Source organism: Scomber scombrus, chromosome 3, assembly GCF_963691925.1.
Source record: "Scomber scombrus chromosome 3, fScoSco1.1, whole genome shotgun sequence".
In the NCBI taxonomy this organism is placed as follows: Eukaryota; Metazoa; Chordata; class Actinopteri; order Scombriformes; family Scombridae; genus Scomber; species Scomber scombrus.
In genome coordinates this window covers 21,159,499-21,179,484 of record NC_084972.1, presented here as the reverse complement: position 1 = coordinate 21,179,484, position 19,986 = coordinate 21,159,499, and the positions used below count along the sequence as shown (strand labels likewise).

Genomic DNA, 19,986 nt, shown 5'->3' with positions numbered 1-19,986 from the left:
TGTCCTGAAGAATTTGGATTTAGTTTAAACCGTGCAGTTAATACAGACCACTCAGTAAAAGGTTTTTTTCCCTGCTCATCTATCGTCTGTTGCTTTCACCACTCAAAAATTCCATTACATTAGATAATCATAGAGGTGGAGATAGTTATGTTACTGTATGTCCAAGTACTACAGTGTATCACAGCTTCTGTAGCCACACTGTCTTGAGCAACTGGAAGTCATCATGGGAAGATTAGCAGTGGTGAGATGGTCTTCCTGTTGGAGTAGGATTTCACCAGCTTCACAAATTGAGCAAAATGTTGGATTATTATCTACAAGCACAAGGACATGGATGTGTTTGACAATGTACATCTGTTTAGTAAACGTCTGATGTTTGCCTCTGGGATATTTTATGTTATGTGTGGGAGACAGTAAGGGAGAGATATTCTTGATGTTTGTTGTGGGTTGTGTGTTTGTACAGTATTGTGTTTGTATGTATGTGTGGGTTGTAGACTCCCTGGATGGTCCAACTGTTGAGCAGTGTCTGAATATGGGGCCAAATGACGGGCGGATGTTTAGGCTGAGTGCTGGTCTCCAAGGAGTCCTCTGAAGCTGCTGAGAGACATGGACAAAATTACTCTGGCTCCTCTGTCATTATTAGAGATCACTTCTTCATGCCCATGTCCTTTGTCTATAGATGTAATGTTATTCACCATGGCTGATATGATACAATGGAAGCCTGATTGTAGAAACACATTAGCCAACTTGTGTTTTCACACCCTTAAGTATATTTTAATTTTTTCATTCCTTTCATTCCTTTGCAGTTGCACTATGCATGTCTGTTTATATCATCTGGAAATAAATAGTCTGGGTGTAATTATGGAAGCTTAAAAAAATGTTTCTATTATCCAATAATCAATCAATAATTTAATTTGATTTATTGTGTTGTCCATGAAATGTCAGAACCAATAGTCAAACATTCAAAGATGTTCAGTTTACAGTTCTATGAAACAGAGATAAACAGCAAATTGTCACATATGAGAAGCTGGAAGTGAATGTTTTGCATTATTTCTGGATAATTTACTTCAATATTTAGTCATCTAATATAATGATGTTTTGAACAATGTTTTGTCAAATGATTAAATCATTGATCAACCAATTATTATAGTACTAGAAGAAATACGTATTTGCAGTTTACCCGTTCATTTTTGTGTTTGAGGGCAAACAGAGGTCAGACTGATGTTGAGCAGTCCTGGGCACATTGATATCATTATTATGGCCATATAAGGCCAGTAAATGGCACCAGAACTGGGCGTGATGATTGGTCATGCCATCTCCAGTTGGATTAGATGGGCAGAAAAATGCATATCTGGCAGAAGATGATGTTCAACTGGCTTTCTAGTTGACTGACTTCTTCACATCATTCGAGGAAGGTTTGGCTTTTAAATTCCTCTCGTGATTAGCTGGACCATGTTTTTTTCACTTGGTGTCCACATGTTGCCAGTCGAGAAGAGCAATGATAGACATCAATCCTCTGTACCTGTCATCACTAAGCACTGTACTCTGCTCAGGAGAGTGCAAACAACAGGCCTGGTTTAAACAGCTGTGTCTTACTCAACAACACATAAGATAAGAATATAGGCTGGCAGATTTCAGCACACATGTGCTGTACCTGCACACACACACACGCAGCTTTAGGTGAAGGCCCATCATGATTAATGTGAGGGTTGTGTGAGTGTATGGAATGTGATGGTACACCTCTGAGGTTGATTCACATGTTCTGGGCTACCTAGTGGCTCTCACTGTTAATACGTCCTGGATTCTTTGAATTTCACGTCTTAACAAGCTAAAGCAGTTTGACTCACGGGGATTTATGGACACAGGGCCGCTGGCTCCAAGAGATGAATGAGACACACTCGCCTTGACTATCTTTGATTTTTCCCATGACTTACTCAGACACATCTGTATGATCACTGTTTGTTACAATGATATCAAAAGTTCACTTAATCAATCAAGATCTTTCTCTGGTTACATTTTCAAACATGAAATAGGCCACTTTCCCTTAAAAGTCATACAAGCTGCCACTCATGTTTTACAGTCATAATTCTGATTCTGTGAAAATGAAGATTAGACATTTCTTTCTCTTGGCTGAAAGCCTGCTCCTCTACACAAAGAGAGGCTAGTGTTAGATTCCTCCTACATTGCTTCGTGTTAATGGAAGAGATTCAAGGTTCCTCTTTAGTCAGGAGGTAATAGGCCGATGATAAGGCTTCAATAGAAAGAGGTCAGTTTTTGAAACTGCAGATGTTAACATGACAACAGCCAGGTGTCTCTGCTGGGCTAACCTTTTTTTTTCATCTTGTCTTACCACCTCATCTGTCCGCATGTACACACGCAGCGGTATGTAGCTATGGTGTGTGCTTCAATGGGGGCCAGTGTCGACAGGGATCCACCCAACTCTGTGACTGTCCTGCAGGGTTCAACGGGCCCAGCTGCCAGTATGGTGAGTAGAAATATCTTTGCAGTGTTTCATTTTCATTATCTATTCTTTCTTCTCTTCTTTATATCTCTGTGTTAGTTTCTCCTTTAACATTCTGCTCAATTACTTAGTTCCCCCCTTTATTTGTCCTGTGTTTTTGTATCAGCTACTTGAGCCATTTTTCCGTATTAGAGTGTGAGAATGAAACTATCAAGCTTCTGTTTTTAATAAGGGAACAATGTTACTGCATTCAGCTTCCACAAATTAATGCCACGCCACACAGTTATATGAAGCTACTTTCTGCATTTTACCCATGCAAGTCCCTGTGATTAGAAGTTAGGAATATAAAATAGAAAAAATAAAAAGAATTAGCTACAGTAGGAATCATAAAAAATCTTCCCTGACAATTAACTGATTGAAACTGATAGCAGCTTGCCGTTCGATTAAAACCACCTTTTTGGCTCGTTGCTGTAGCCAACAATTCTGATCCATTTCAGTCAGCGATCCAATCCTCCCCAATGAACTCGTATGCGGGTGATCATCTTTCTCTACATGTGAATGGGAATCTCCTCACATCAGCAGTTGGCTTCTTTATGAGCAGGCCAAGTATTTTATCAGCGACTCCATTGTTGAATTTGAGCTGTTGAAGTAAAACAGCGGAGGATTCTGTTGTTTTTCCGATAACACCACACGACAGGAAATTCCTCTTAGTGTCAACTGTTTACCAGAATCATCCATGTCTTGCTGAAATCAGGCTGTCTTAGAAACTGTAGACTGTGTTGCATAAGTTCAAAGTTCAAACTGTACAATTGGGCTCTTGGGCCACCATCCAGCCTCTTTCTAACATGCCTGATTCTTCTTCAACAAGATTGTCTCAAAAGTTGTCTTAGGTGGCAGATACTTAATTCTGATCAGAGCTCTGACAATACAAAGCAGCCCTAATAATGATGTATCATGGTATGAAGGGGTGAAGCGGGGGCAAGTGCACACTCTGGGATATGACAAACATCATCCTACACTTTGAAACCTAAATAATGAAAAATGAGACCGAAGTTCAACCTTAACCCAAAAATCCTGCATAAACCCTGATCATTATTCTGAGCTCTTGACAAGAATAAATATTGGGTTTTTATTGCATTTCATACAAGAGATTTTTTCTATTCTGAAGACAAAGGAATCCCTCCCCACATTTAGATGTAAAATATGTTTGCAAAATAGAACAACATCTGTGATTCTCAGTCTGTTAAGTGACACAAGACAGCCGGGGCACAAGAAAGGAAATGTCACAGGTGTTGATATGGATGCTCAGTTTATCAGGAAACTGTCAAATTATTTATAATTACAAAAAGGACTAGTGAAGAAAAAAAAATGTGACGTAGGATTTTAATCCACAGTGTTCTCATTGTGTAGAATTTCAGTTTGTTTCTGACTCCAAGAAGACACCAGAGCATTTACAAGTAAAACATCTCAAATGGAAGAATATACTTTTTTCCGGTCCAAAATTAATAATCAGATCTGATCAAATGAAAACACTTCTCCTCTCTTCTCTTGTCTTCACATTTGGCTTTAAACAGTATACAGTGCTGTTAAAACTCAGAACAGTTGCCACATTTTAATACCAGTATTGATGTTCTCATTTTGAAATATCAAATAAAACATAAATATCAGATGATACACACTTCGTCTTGACACCTGAGAATACTGTCATGTTTTCAGTACAAGAAGTTCAGCAAAGATCTGGCACAACTTCATTCAAGGTGCATGAAGAAGGGATGGGATCCAAACTCCAGCACAGCATTTAGTATTGAGAGTACAGCTTTATAATGACACAAGACAGTTTGAAATTCAGTAAGCAGACTTTTTAAAAAGTCTTTCTTTTTCAACTGTCATTGCTCATTTTATGGTCCGTTTTTAGCCCACCAGCAACATGACTTTTCAATCATGATCACTTAAAACAAAATTCAATTGCTGTAAAACTACTTAGAAAGCGATGGTTTGCCAGCCATGGCAAAGTAAGTCTTAACTTTTAGAAAAATTGACAACTTTAGTCAATATAATATAAAAGCATGGACTTTCTTTCTCCGTATTGCCAAATATATTAGGAATTTCAAAATGATTAAAACATATTTCTTTAAAATTTGTAGAATTCACCAGTTTACTTCATCTTAAAGATTGAGACAAATTGTTTAGAATTAAATTATTTATATATGTTTAATCCAACATGTTTCAAACAACTTGAAGTCATTTTCGTTTAGTTAATGTTGCTAATACTTATGGAGTTAATATTAATTAATTAACCCCAATCTCAGTTTTTACAATGTAGTAATGCTTATTTAATTTGCATTTAACTATCTTTGTATCTCATCACAATATCAGTTCTCATTTCTCAGTCTCATTTGGCTTCCAGCCAGCCTCTGAGCTACACCGTTTGATATCAGCACAGACATCAACTACCCCCTTTACCCTTCCACACATTGAGATCCGCCAGCATTGTTCTGCAGTGTGAATGATAGCTGTCATCAATGGGAACCTAGGGGCCCTAGCTTGTGGAGAGCTTTGCAATGGACCCCCACACCCTGATCCTCCCTCTATGTGAGGCTATCAGTCCGTAAACACTGTGGCAGTTATATTGCTCTGTGATTGTCACTGAATGGGCTGCTGGACGATGGGTGTGGGGCTGCCAGTGACTCCGGTTGACCACTGGCCACACTAGGAATGAGTTAGACACAGCTCACAGCTCACAACTCACAGCTGTCCTGTTTTGAGGTCCCGCATGTGCCAAATACAGGTCACTTCAGTGTCAAGAGTCCTGAGGGCAGAGGGACTGGCTGCTGGCTAAAGTTGGCTCAAGAGAAAGAGCAATAACATCACTCCTAATGAATGACTCTATTCATGAAGTGACAGCTCTGATATATTTTTCGGCCATTATGAAGAACACTATGGTGGTCAGGCACATACTGTTTTGTTGCCACATTCTTTAGGCCTGGATAAATAATCTTGGTGGTTGCGTGAATGAGCACACACTGCTCACACAAGTTGCTCTTATAATCCACTTACTGCTGCAGTCCACATGCTTCACACAACTGTCAGTCAGTGCTTGTTCTGTCTGGTCATGTTATGACTTGTTTACGCAAAAAGCCAAAGCCACAGTAGAGGAAGTGACCGCAGACGGATGCGTAGAGCCCCACTCCACTCAAAGATTCACTCATCATTTAATCACTTTAGACGCGTCTCAGCAGTGTAAGCATTCCTATGCAATCGCATGTGGTGATATCCCCTCAAAGTGCTTTTGATGTGGTTCGTCCTTGTTTGTGTATAGCAGTTGGTCTGTGTGTGTGTGTTTATGTCGTTCAAAGGGGTCAATTAGTACCTTGCTCTCAATAGTTGCATGAAGGTGTCATCTGTTTTGCTTTTAATAGCCTTTTTGTCTCAGTAATGTGTCGGACAGTAATTACTATTATTTTGAATCGTACCTTGACTTCATGATAAAGCGCAGACTGGTGCTCAGATCCTTTACTAGATAAAAAAAGACAATAAATCTCATTTATTTGAATGCCTCACCTGCCTCAGCTTCATACCTTCCAAGCCATGATACTATCATGCTGTTAGCAGTTGCATAATTTGACGTGACTGATGGAGACTTGTGAGTATATGTCAATTAAGTTTGTGTATATTACTGTCCTGATTGCAGCAGTTTTAACAAAGACAGGGCACATGTTGTCACAGGTGATGACATCACCTGTCATTCATCATTCAACTATATTTTAGGATATTCTGAGCCTCACCTTGATGAAAGAATGCATTTCTACAGTATGAACTTCTTGTTTTAGTTGCCATTTAATTACCAATGAATGTACTTTAATGAATTGAAATCCTTTTCTAATGCAGAATGCAGCTGCACTTAGGTTTCTGTTTCTGTTCTGAAGTCCTTCTGAAGTTCTGAAGTCCTTCAAAACTCTGCTCTGTCTATATCCAATGGGATTTAGTCACTTGATGCCTGATGTACTTTGTATCCAGCCTGTCATCAGTAGACAAGTGGTATCCTTTGGGATCAACAGTTTCCAAGGCTTTTAGACCTCTGGCAGGGCAGATGTCTTCAATACCAGCTGACATCTGGGCTCAGTCACAGACAAACAGTCAGACAGACAGAGAGGAAGGAAGACACTGTAACATAAACTTTATCCTCTCGGTTCAGGAATCTTTGAATATCTTTTCAAGTGACCTCATGTGACTTATTCTCAGGGGAAATAAAAGTTATCTAAAAAACCCCAGAAAGTTAATGGGTTCTGTGAAGAGTTATTTGACACAAATATGAGGAGTGATACAATCTGTTGCTCCTTAATAGCAGGGGTAAAAAAAAAAATCCAAATGGATGTAACCTGATCAAATGCCACAAGTTTAACCCATTCAGAACGCAATTATGTTACAAATACACACACACACAAAAATGGAATAGTGGATTTCTACTCTAAATGCAAAAAAAAGACGAAATACTTTATTAATTGTTAATTTTTCTGTCCTTTCCAATGCATGGAGAATCTGAACGTGAGAAAAACATGAATGTATTTGTGGTTCATGAATAGTTAGCTCATAAATAAATAAAGTGATGCTTTAAAACACACTGCTTATATATTTTGTAGTATTTTAACAGAAGTTACAAATCTTTCTATATGATATTTTTTACATTTATAAGTAATATAACATCTCACATTTACTTTAAATACAGTTTAAATACAAATTATGTACTTTAACAATTTGATTAATAGAGTCAAATGCACCTTACACTGCCTCCTTGCCTCGCGGTTGGCCATGCTTGCTGAAAAAGGCTGTGTGGCTCTATTGCATTCCACTTTAGATGATGTGGAACACTGTAATTGGCTTATTGACATCCAGTGTTTGTGCATTAGGGTGGAGTGAGATGACAGAATCATAAATCTAGATATCCTAGAAAAGTTATGTCTGTCACAATAGTTGGGGGATCTGAACAGTTTAACATGTGTTTCTTAGGCTTTTGTATGTTGAAAATATCCACTGAAGAATCCCAATATGTGAAATGCTTTGCTGAAAGAGTTCTTTCTCTTTTACAGTAATTGCATTTCTTTTTTGGCCTGCGCAACTGATAACTGAATTATAAGCTCATGTCTTGGCTGGGTTTGGGGTCTTTGCGATGCCAGGAGGACCAGCTTGTTCTACCCATCACTCAAGACAGACCCTCTACTGATGACTATCATTGTTATCATCATTCTGTAATGTTTGCTTCAAAGCAGGCTCCCAGGCGTGCTTTCTCAGCCACGGTCATGTTATCTTTGAAGCTTTCATCCAGTGAAAATGTTAGTATATCATTTCACATTACTTCGATTTATCCAGCCAGATTATGGTTGACTGAATAAATCCCCTTAGTCTGATTTATATATCCCTTCTGTACAGCAAATATCTCGTAAAATACGTGTTGCTGATATGTTACTGGAAATTGGATATTTTAATGGATAGGTTGCATTCCTGGTGTAAGGAGGCATTTCAGCTTTGCCTTTAGAAACAGATATGAATAAATTGTTGTTTAATTTGTATTTTTTTAAAAAGCCATAATCAGAAACATGAAAAAGGGCAGTTAGTCTCTCCTCAGTTATTTAGGACTATCCTCTTAAAGTAGTGAATATGATCTCTTTAGTTTTAGTTAAGCTTATAAACATGAACTGAAGCTCTAAATAATGAGGTCAGTTTTTTCTGTGAAGCCTGTTGGTGCATGGTGCGAGTCCTCCACAGTCTAGTGGCTGAGCTGCTGAGAAAAGACACAGTGGGAACACACTGAGGTTTCACACCATCAGAAATGCTACTCTATGTCTCCAGAACATGTTTGAGTGTATTTTACACAACTTTTCTAAAGTTTTGGTTAAGATTTTCTATGTGGTATTTTACTGTTACTACACTGAGTTTAGTGTGGTTCTATTTCGGAGCTGTGTGATGAAGTTGAATGCTTGTTAGCATGGTTGCAAGGTCAGGACAGCCACCCTGGGGCTATTGTGGGAATTCATTGTTGTGTTAAATGACACTTGTTGAGTACACAGACTTGAACTGAGGTCATCTGGTCAAAGGAATGACTGTTGAAAATGTCTCAGGTATCTTTCTGCAATGGGACATTGGAAAGAAAGAGCTGTACAAAATAATCATCAAAGTATCATTGATCCTCATATGGTATATTTCACTGTACCATGTCTGTTTAGGGAGATGATGGAAGAACAATTAAGTTGAGACAATGAAACAGGTTTATTAACATTTTTTATGATGATGGCTTCTAGCTGAAACACATTAGTTATGGTCTACAATAAGTGTCAGTGTTCTGTTTGTTTTGCTTCTGTCAATTTCTCTAAGTGTTTGTTCATTTAGAGAAAGTTTGATAAATGAAAGTGCAGACTTTTCAGACATATCTTACAACAGGGATGAGTTTGCGTGTATAACTGTAGTCAGCAAAGGTGACTTCAGATGTTCCTTCTGTAGCTATCCTACTCTGCAATTACATAAAGTACAATAATGGTCTTTCCTCAGACTAAACGTCCAGTAGCCTGTTGTAACCTGCCTTTTTGTCACCCCTCCTCTCACTTGACTCTGTGTAGACATAGTAACTTGTCTTAAAACGGGTCATCTGGTTATTCTCTAACTGGTCCATGTTTGTTGAATTTTGATGAATGTGTAAACTCCGACTCTCAGGCATGCATTGTTTTTTTTTCCTTTTCACATCTTTTCCTTGCATGCAAGGTTTATTCTTGCTTAGTCCTGGTAACCACTGTAGCACATTAAGACCAAATGTGACCAAAAATGTGCGTGTTTTATCCTCCCAGATGTCAAATCCCAGTTAACACATTAATAAGAACCTTTTCTGGATTTTACAGTTGCTGACAGTAAATTTATTTAGGCACAAAAAGGCAATGAAATGGTGTTTGCTCATCTTTCTTAGCCTTGAAAAGTGAAAGATTAACAGTCATTACAGCATTATTAGTATAACTGTGTGCTGAGTTAGGCCGACTTGTGGCAGTGGTGACTTGTCTGCTTTGCTATGTAGATTGCAGGGTAGCACAGAGGTCGAAGGCCAAGCCAGCATGTGGACCCAGTCTGTGCCTTTTAGAGCGGGCTGGAACTTACATAACTGGACTCACTGGTAATGAGCAGCAGGAATGCTTCACGGTATCTAACTGTATTTGAAAATGTGAGGTAAATCATTACTGTTGTTAACCAAGTCATTTAGGATGCTTTAACACCTGTAGTTAGTTCAAGGAAAAAATTATATGTTCTTCCCTTTTGGTCTGGTTCATGTTCATAAATATTTTTATAAACAAAGAGGAGAAAGCACAAAGTCACGTGGACTGACAAATTTATTGGGCAGTTTTGGCGACCGACATCCTGCATCATGTGGAAATCATATTCTGCTGACAAACAGCAGGTCATGCTGAAGTTAACTGCCTTATTTATCTTTTCTAGAGTCAAGGGTCCCACAAAAAAAGGACTGATTATGAGCATTATTAATTGTGTCTGCAACTCACCCTCACTCTATGAATAGTGGTGATCAGGTGCAAATAAGATGGTACAGGTACAGGTAGAAGATAGTTACTGTACTGTTGCCATGTTTCACTTACTTCTTAATGAAGAACTGCCAAAAAACATGGATCAGATCACAAGCACTGACATCTCTGATTTAAAACCTTTTCATTTTCTCATCAGGTTGTAATTCCTGCACTTGTGCACATTGTGTTAGATGCTTACGAAAAAATTTACATAAAACGCTCATAAGACACTTAAAACATCACTTCCTCTGCAGTTCATGATCAGCAGATGGGTTTATTAGTAGTTTGGCTTTTGAATTCACTGTGAAATCTATTGGTTGGTTCCTTTTATGTTCATTCCACAAACAAACTCCACAGTCCATGTGGAACTGGACTGAGATCTCCCTTTTATGTGGTATTGGTCTGATTGTTTAGGTCAATTGACAGCTTTCATGTCAGCTTAAACAAATGGCACTAAATGAGCAAACACCATTTCATTCATCAGTTCATTTTGATTGACAGAAATATGTGAGGTGTTGAAGCACCCTCGGATGCTGACAGTGATGGGAGGCAGCAGCAGTGGCACAGATGGTATCTGTCATGTTTAGGGGATGCAGGTCCACGTGGGGTCATGTCGTAAAAGAGAAAATCCTAGCACCATATTGTGAAACTATTTCACACTTGCTGCTCACTCTGGCAAGGGTACAAATCTTACTTTAGTGATCATTAGTAAGAAAAAACACTTCTCCTTCTCTCATGCTAAATATATAGCGTGTCTGCTCCCTTCATGTTCAGCACTGAGGAATGTAATGAGAGGGGTGCTTTTAGTATGCCGGCCTTGGGACCCTCCTCATTGTAAAAATAAATCCCTGAACTTTGAGTCCCATTGAAAGGTTTTTACTTGGGATCAAGAAAAACATTTGTAAAACCTCCATGCTGAGCTTGCAGAGCAATTCAGTGAGGTATCTGACGTCCTCCATAATGAAACCCACATGCATGCCTTGGTCCTCGTGGCTTGAGAGGACAGTTTCCTTGCATCATCACTGATTTATGATTTTATTCCATCGTAATTCCATAGTGATGATTAGCCAGATTAGCCAGACCCTCTTTGACCAAAGAAAAGTGAAAGTAGGTATAATTCTTTGCTTATTGCAAGCCAGTTAGTGCTCGAGGAGGAGAAGGAGGTGGAATTGATCCAAACATGTATTTGTTCATGATATGATGAAGAGAATGTGAGATTTACAGTAATGTGCTATAGATTGACAAATGTAATATCATGATTTTGACCATTAGAAATGCATTAATAACACAATTTGATTACAAAGTAGCTGTGACCAGACACCACTTTAAGTTTTGAGTCCAGGAATACGGGAATATCGTCCCTTTTAAATGTTCCTGTTTTCTCAAACTACTGTACATCAGAATGGGGACTGAAGGCTTGGTTGAAAGACTTAAACACTTGCCCAAAATTCACATGAGCATCTTTCATTTTGGTCAGCTATAACATCTAAATGTGAGCATGAGAGTCTGCAAAGCCAGGATATTGTATAGCTGTGAGATGCCCAGCTGCAGCAGTTTGTCATTCATGATTAGTGTGTCCATCCTTCACTGAGAGGTCAAAAGGTGCTGCGCATCAGAACATTCATAGTTATATAACGCTCGTATAACAATTACAACATTTGTGTTATCTACTCAAAATCTGGCCGTAATGCTTTTAAAGTCAAATGTCTGATAATGGGATAGTAAACGTCTGGCAAGATCACAAGCCGTCTAAATCATTCTCTGGGTTTCCCTTTTCCTCTCTGATGGGTTTAACAGGCTACAGCTGAAATGGCTGTGAACAGGTTGAAGTCTGCTTTACTACTTGGAGAGAATTACGACATCTTAGGTTTTAACCTTAAAAAGACAAAACAGAAGGTGAAATAATGGCAGTGAGAACTGTTTTAGGACAGGTGAACAAGGTCTGCTGGTGGCTTAATCTTGCTATTCACAAATACTGATGTTCTTGAGCTTTCTTTTAGTTACAACACAATTTCTCCCATCAGCCGTAAACTGGAGTTTAAAAGGACCATTCCCAGAGTCACTGACATGTCCTCACCATTTGAAGGTTTAATCCTTCTTTGAGTATTGTTAGTAGCCACCATAGCGTGACTTGCAGAGCAGCTGAAAGGAAGGAGGTTATGGAGATGTAGGCGCTGCCGGGAGAACCAGACACTCCTTGCTAATATTTTCTCACACATTCTTCATCTCTTTGTCCTGAACTCTTCTGATTCTTTGTCTCAGTAGCTCTTTACATCCTTCTCATTTCCCTTTTCTTATCCCAGTAACTAAATAGTAGGAATCTATGGCATTGTAATAAGTTCTCTATTCTACAGTATCTAAGAATACAACTATGGGTTTTTAAAGTTCATTAATCTATTGCTTTTTTTTTAATTATTGTTGGGTCTGTAAAATGTTGTAAAATAGTGATAAATCACAGTCTCCCAGACCACCAGATAACCGCTCAAAATATCTTGTATTTGTTGCCATCCAACAGTCCAAAACCCAAAGATGATAAAATGATAATGATAAAAAACAAACCAGAAAAGAATGAAGAATGTTTGACATTTTTGATGAAATTGAAAAATACTTCGTCAAATTTGTTGTTGATATATATTTTTTGTCAGTCGACTAATTGATGAATTGGCTACTTGATAATTTGAGGATTAGTTCTGTCAAAGGTTTTCTGAAGATAAAGATGAATCTGACATGTTTGAAAACCAGAAAATGCACACATGAGAAAGCTGTAAATTACACTTTTTCTGATGCAGCAATTGTTTGCTTTTCCTTCAAGATGAAAGCATGGATCCTTTACTTCATTTCTGCTTTCCCCATCCTAAAACATGGCGAAACATTTGGTCTCAACCACAAAAGAGAGCCGCCTTGTTCCTGTGAAGTAAAGACATCTGTAATGAGAGGGAGTGAAGTGCATCCTTACCCACCCTACCTGCCATTGCATCCTGCACAGCACCCTAATCTCCCACAATTGTGTTGAGTCTGGGCTCCCACCCTGTCTCATTAGGCACTTTACAGCATTCCTAATGAAAGGTCGCTCCTGGTCATGATGGAGGCGAGGGCACAGAGTTTGTGTAAATCAGGAGTGACAAGGGTTTGCAAAATACAATTAGAGGAATAATCAGCGTGGGCTGATCCCTTCATCTGCAGTGGTTGCTCTGATTCTCTCCTACCATTTACATCACAGAAACATCCATATCTAATTTACAATCTGTGTTGCTTTTGTTTTTCTCATTAGCTCCTTGTTTATTCCACTGAGCCAAACACATCACTTTTAATCTCTGTTTTATCTCCATCTACAACATTATCTCTGTTGTGTATTATCTCCATATGGAAGCCACTTCGCCTTGGGTAACATTCACCCGCGAGTCTCTCAATGAATAGCCAGCATCCTACTGATGTTTGGTGAGGTGTGAAAAGCAGATGCTAATCTGAAAGAAATGTAATGAGACAGGCCTGCTCCCCTCTCACATGTCTAGGATGTTTTTTTATGGAATAAGACTGCAAGTTGAATCTCATTACGGTCAGCTGGGCTTTGATTTACCCTAATCTTTGTCTCACTACAGACTACTTTACTGGCATTCTAGTTAAATGATGAATTAGTAGTCGAATTAAACTTGTATTTCAGAGACACTTGCATCAAGGCGTTATCCATTTATATTTTCAAACCCCCAAACCGGGACCCTTAAGTGTATTGCACATTCATGCATAAACCCCTGACTGTTTGCACTTATTCACGCATCGCGCATAGTTTTCTTCAGGGTGAGGGGCAATTATTTCAGCACTTAGCACACCTACTAGTGCACCTTTGAACACCATGGACAGTACCTCAGCAGACAAACAATTTAGTTTTGTCTCCCAAAATCCATCAAGGTATTTAAGCGCAGGTTGCTGGCTAAATGGCTTACAGTGACACATTCTTTGCTACCAACACTTTTTATTTTATTTTAAACAAAATGTACAAATCTGTTTGTGGCCTTTAAATAGTTCTATATGGCGCGCAGGTGGTCGAGTGGTTAAGATCGCATGCCACGTACGCAGCGGACCCCGGTTCGAATCCCTGCCGGAGGACCTTTGCTGCATGTCACACCCCCCTCTCTTTCCCATGATTTCCTGTCTCACTACTGTTAATAAAAAAAAAGAAGCTCTATAGGCTATGATAGAAATATAATTTTAATTTACATCTTCACAAAGCTATGCCACGAGCTGGTCGCAAATTTACAAAGCTTAAAATATCAAAACATTAAGTCACAATTGCACGTTGTTAATAAAAAAAACAGCGAAAGAGCCGTTGCAGAAAAGATATCTGTAGTTGTCGCAAAATGCAGAGCAGGTGGACCCAAATGCAGAGACTGCAGGCTGATAGAGGCTGAAAAAAGGCACTTTATTCTGGGCTGAGGAGGCAAAACAAAAACTGGCAGAGAAGCAAAAAAGGTAACAGGACAAGGCTCAAACAAAGCAGGGTAAACAAACTGAACCAAAACAGAGGAGCCAACAGAGACTGAACAGTAAATCCAGATTTACATAAACAAGGGGTTATTAAAAACAGGACACAGGTGAGTGTAACAAGGAGAAAAACATTTCAATATAAAACAGAAACTAAAACACAAACAGAAGGTTCAGGCAGGATGGGACATTAGCAATATATTTGGTACAAAAGGCTCTGTTTTTTGAAAGAGTTCTCAAAGGATTAAGTTGCAATGAGAAATCTTCTGAGAGAATTAATCCCACTTAATTAACACATAAATGAACACAACAATACCAACTCAAGTAGTGGGTTGAGGTGGTGGAGAAAGCTGTGACAGAAAATAGTGATGGCCTGTGAGTATCAGCAAAGTAAAAAGTGTCAGGTCAGATGATGCTAGTGGTCTGGTAGCCAAGCAGCTGATGAAAGAGCCATTTGTGGTAAATCATGATCAGCTAATTTAAGCAGGACTTCAAGGGGCTAATTTTACACATGCTGTTCAGTTTACTGACCAAAATGAGTTGTCAGCTTGTAAAACAGTTTTAGCTTTCTTAGGTTTGAGAAAATGACACCGATGATGTCACCATCTTGAGTTATATTGAGTTACGTTGAGTATGTTGAATGTTAAGACTTCATATATTTGAGAAAAGGGTTACATTTGACTGCTGTTCCTTTCAACTCTGAACAACAGTAAAAGTGTTTAATGTCACACTTGAGCATGTGAAGCAATAATCACCCATTCAATGTTTATTCCTCCTGTACACCTTGAGCATGACAATCTGTCATGTATCTGCCACCTCTTGCCCTGTAGGTAAATGTCTCTGGGCAACATTCTGTGCCTTAAGGCCCCGCACATACCACTGCAGCATATCTCACACATGTGACCAACAGAGAGGCAGGTTGGAAACCACAACAAGTAATTTTCAGATTCCTGCTGGCCTCCATGTGTTGTCACAGGCACTCCAAACTCCTGGGTCAGAGTTGGAAACAACAGGTCTTAACAGGTACAGCACAGATACAGCACACGCAAAGGGTCAGAGGACAATCCCCCGAGGTCAGAGAGGTATTTGTTCCTGCTGTTCGTCCGTGTAGATCATAAAATGTTATTCTGGAGACATGCATAGGTGCACGTAGTTGGCCTACTTTTTTCAGGGTTGCAGTCTTTAACTTTTCCTGATAGTAAAAATGATCGACAGAAGTCAGAAACCTTTGACTGTCTGCAGATTTTTTGAGAGGTCTTTTTTTTTTTAGAACGTATTACTGTCAGACACACTCCATCATAAGGTGGTCAAAACACTGCCGTCAAAGAACTTTATGTTCAACTTTACAAGCAAAACTCTTTTTTGTAATTTGTGACCATCTTACTGAGGTGATTTGCGCTGCCTGTGTTAGAGAATAAAGAAGTTACGATGGTCTCACTCAGCTATACTGAGAAAAAGAGAGAAAAAATGAAAGCTTACAGGAGTAAGTTGTCTCCTAAGAAGGGGATATCCCATGGTATATAAACATCTATGAGTACCTGCACGCTCAAACGTGTGCACAGGTGCAATACACACACACTTGCACGCTTACCTTGAAGGGGAAGTGAAATGGATCATCAAAACTAGGATTAAGGGAGTTTAGGACTCAGTGGAGCAGAATGTTCACTAAACGAACTCAAACACTGGATTTTAGTGTCTTTGATGTCGCACATAATTCCCTTGTGGTCAAACAGGAATAAATAATAAAACTTAAGGCTCAGTGGTCAGGTTAATATGCTGCACAAAGCCTACTGAGTTGCTTGATTGATATTTTTACCCAAGAGTCAGACGGCTTCACTCATCACAACAGAGCACAGTCTGCTGCTTGTCTGTGGTTTCTTGTCAACACATGCCTTGGGAAGAAGAGTTGTATCAAAAACAAAATCCTGCGGTTTAAATAAGCAGATAAGCAGAGAATTTAGATAGTGCTCATATGCATATTCACATGAGAAAGATACAAATAAAGAAGAACACACACCTGTCAAGAAAGGAAAAAGCTGTAATATTTCCTAAATGTAGCAATGATTTTCAGAATTTTAGACCTGCATATGAGCACAACCTTTTGTTTTGACTTGGTATTTGAAGTAAGATGTTGACGTATTTTAGTTTTCTTCAGTACAGTGTGGGTTTATTTGGAGTGATTAGAGCATACACCACTTCTACTTTGGTCCTCACCATCGAGCTGTGTGGTTGCTTCTTGGTTGTGAGCATCTTTTAAAAAAAGTTTTAAAAAAGGAAATAGGAACACTTTACAAAGCCTGTACTGTAGTCCTACTTGCTCCGTGGTAGGGCTCAAAACTTGAGACAGATTGTTAACGACTTCATGGAAACATTAGAGGTTTCTGATCGGAGATAAAGACGTCTTAAACATCAGTGGATACACATCATAGAGGCCTGTGCATGGTTAGGCCTTTGTCATTAAGGGGACATTTTTTAACTTCTCTGGTTCCAGGAAAGCCACAGCAAGACTGAATGATAGTGCTACTTAACAGCTAAGCTGCCACAGTGGCCACAATTACAGGGCTTCAGGAAAAAAGTCCCATAACCAGCACTAAGAATGCATCGAATAGGAGTGGGGGCGGAAATTATTGGATACTCAAATCGGCATATATAGTTTTCTGGTGTAAGTCAGTACAGTGAACCAGAATGAAAGATGTGAAAGTGTGGTCTGGTTAAACTTGAACTGTTATATTGTTATTATATTGTGGCAGCTGTGTTTTAGTTACATGATGAATGAGAGCAGAGTATTATTACATAGTGTCAATCCTTACTGAAACATCCAGCAGCACATCTGTGCTATGTGTGATGCAGCAGCAGGGGGCAATGTTGAACTTGAGCTGATTTCTTAAGGAGCATAGAGAGGGGAAGAAATACATGATGTCTTTATGACATAAAAAACACAACCCATCAAATTGTTGGACTTATCTGAAGATCAACTGACCTTATTAATTTCAGTCATCTCTCTTTATTACACAAACACTTCTGAAATCATTTGCAAAAATAATAAAGAACAAAATAAAGATTAGAGATAGAGATAGAGACTTTTTAGTTGGAGCTGAGGAAGAATACCAAACATTAAAAATGATACTCTTGGTGTATAAAGTGAGTCTTCTTGACCTCTGCTCTTGATTGCTTGTAGTCTGCTGTACCTGTAAATGTTATATAGCACGGAGACAGCAGTCTGATGCATTAGAAGGAGGAAACCTTAGAACCAAAGTACTTAAAAAATGTAGACAGACTGACCCGAACCAAGTTATGCTTAGATAAAACATTTTAAATGTATCTTTGTATTCTCGTGATATTTGACTCCTGGAGCTGATGTGAAATCCATGAGGAGTTATGGAGTCCATGAAATAATTTTTTATGATAACTTTTGTGAGCTTGGGTGAGCATATTTCACCAGTTCATCTGTTTTATTTGAGCCTCTGCCAGGCACTTGTGGCGCTGGCTGTTGGTTGGGTAAAGGAAACATGTCCTTTACAATAAACATTTTAAGGCTCAGTTATATTGGAGGTCAAAGGTGAGGATGACTTTCCTGTGAAGGAGTGTCAAGTGAATTATCAGTTCCAGTTCACGGACAGACGGTCAGACATTATGTTGTCATGATCCGTCCTGCTGCCACATGTACAGGTCAGTCACAGACAAATCCTTTCCCGAGTCATCATCTAAGTTGAACCTCTGACTCAAATATGTCTTTTTGAGCCTCTAGCCAATTTCCCTCTTTATAGCACCTGGTAAATGAAAGCAGCTGTGAGCACTGCAGGGAATGCAACCAGGAATGAACACTAGCAAAGCACATTATTACACCAGCAGGCTTTTAGATCAGAACCTTGAAGGGAAACAGGTTAGGCGATCAACGGCGTCCCCCCTCCTGTTCCTTAATGAATGCTGCAATTTTCCGGCCCATGAACCCCTGAGATAATATCAGAGGTCTGGTGGTTTTCGTTGGCCCAGTCTTACCCCCTTACAGTCTACTGAGACATTAGCATCATCCTCCCGGGAGCAGTGGCGGTCGTCCTTATCGCAGGAAGTCACACAATACAGCAGTGGAATGTAAACCCCGAACTTTGCTGCAGCTGAACTGAAACACAATCAAAAGTTTTCATGAACCTTTTTTTTATTTTTCATTCTTTTCCAGATTGCTTTGGAACAGAGTGTCTACGACAGGGAAATACAGATTATTTTACCTATGTTACAAATGTGTGTTTGTTTTATGTTTCACTTACAAGAAGACATAACAGCACTGAGCAGTTTGGCTCATACTCAATGATGTGGAAATGTTGTTATCCTCCCAGAACAATGCACAGAAACCCCACCTTCATACAGATAGGACCAGGACAGAGTATTAGAAACATTGTTTTAGCCGAGGTGGTAATGCACCCAGAACATGATGGCATCTGGTTTCATGATTCATTTGGCTAGTTATATTGTCTAAACAATAGTTGCACACACCATACTGTATGGTGTTCTGTGTGAAGTAGTGCGTCTGCTCGTTTCCCTTAAGGTTAATGTTTTGTTTCATTAAAAAGGTTTTTTAAATGTTAGAAGAGGTGGTTTTGGTTTCAGGTGAGATGCTATAAGACACTACTGGAAACGCTGAATTCTGCAATACAAAACTGATAACAGCATTCCCCGAAATGAGCATTAAGTTCAACAAAACGGCACACTATAACCTTCTAGTGCAGAAACAAATCAAATAATTTGATTATTTGATAGATGAATCAATCGGCAGAACAATGAGTTTACTCATTTATCAAGCAAAAGGTACAATGATTTGACCTTCAAATGTCAGAATTTGTTGTATTTCTCTTTTCCTTTGTCATTGTAAATAAATATTTTTTCAGCCGCACAAGCAAATTGAAAAGTCAACCTGGAGTCTGAGAAATGGGCATTTGTCAACATTTTCTGACATTTTATAGACTAAAATATTTCTTGATTAATATAAAATATGATTGCCAGAATACAGTAATCATTAATGAGAATAATAGCTACTTACAGATCGGATGTAGCACTGTTGTGTTGAATTACATTAGACTGCACAAGTTTTGGTAATAAATGGCTTGAAGGGATCTTTAGTTGGTTAACCACTCTCCAAGAGGACTCTTGTGCCACATATATTACATATCTGAATATGCACCACATGGCGAAACGGTCTAGTGCAATTCACTCTGCATGTGTTCGACCCTGAGCCTTGGCCTTTGGCCCTGACCAGGGGCATAAAGTTGGCCGCAGACACACTACTTTGTTTTAGGCATCTGATCTCTTTTTGAAAAAACGTACACACCGACCTCCCAGAGGCTCAGGTCAGGGAGAAGAAACCTTAGTGATCTGATGCTCACGGAAAAGGGGCTGATCTTTAAACATTATTCTTTTTTTAAAGGAGTCTACAGCTCCTGTTTTGCTCTCTTAGATGTCTCTAGATCAATCTGTCTGGTGACACATTGCCAATTAAAT

At 39.0% G+C, this 19,986-nt stretch overlaps 1 protein-coding gene across 1 annotated transcript in view; it reads left to right on the top strand.

Annotated features, from left to right (window-relative positions):
• megf6b (multiple EGF-like-domains 6b) overlaps positions 1 to 19,986 on the top strand; it is a 60,730-nt gene that overhangs the window by 10,496 nt on the left and 30,248 nt on the right. The window contains exon 4 of the mRNA XM_062415684.1: positions 2,378 to 2,482. Coding sequence (XP_062271668.1) covers positions 2,378 to 2,482 — 105 coding nt within the window. The remainder of the gene's footprint in view (positions 1 to 2,377; positions 2,483 to 19,986) is intronic.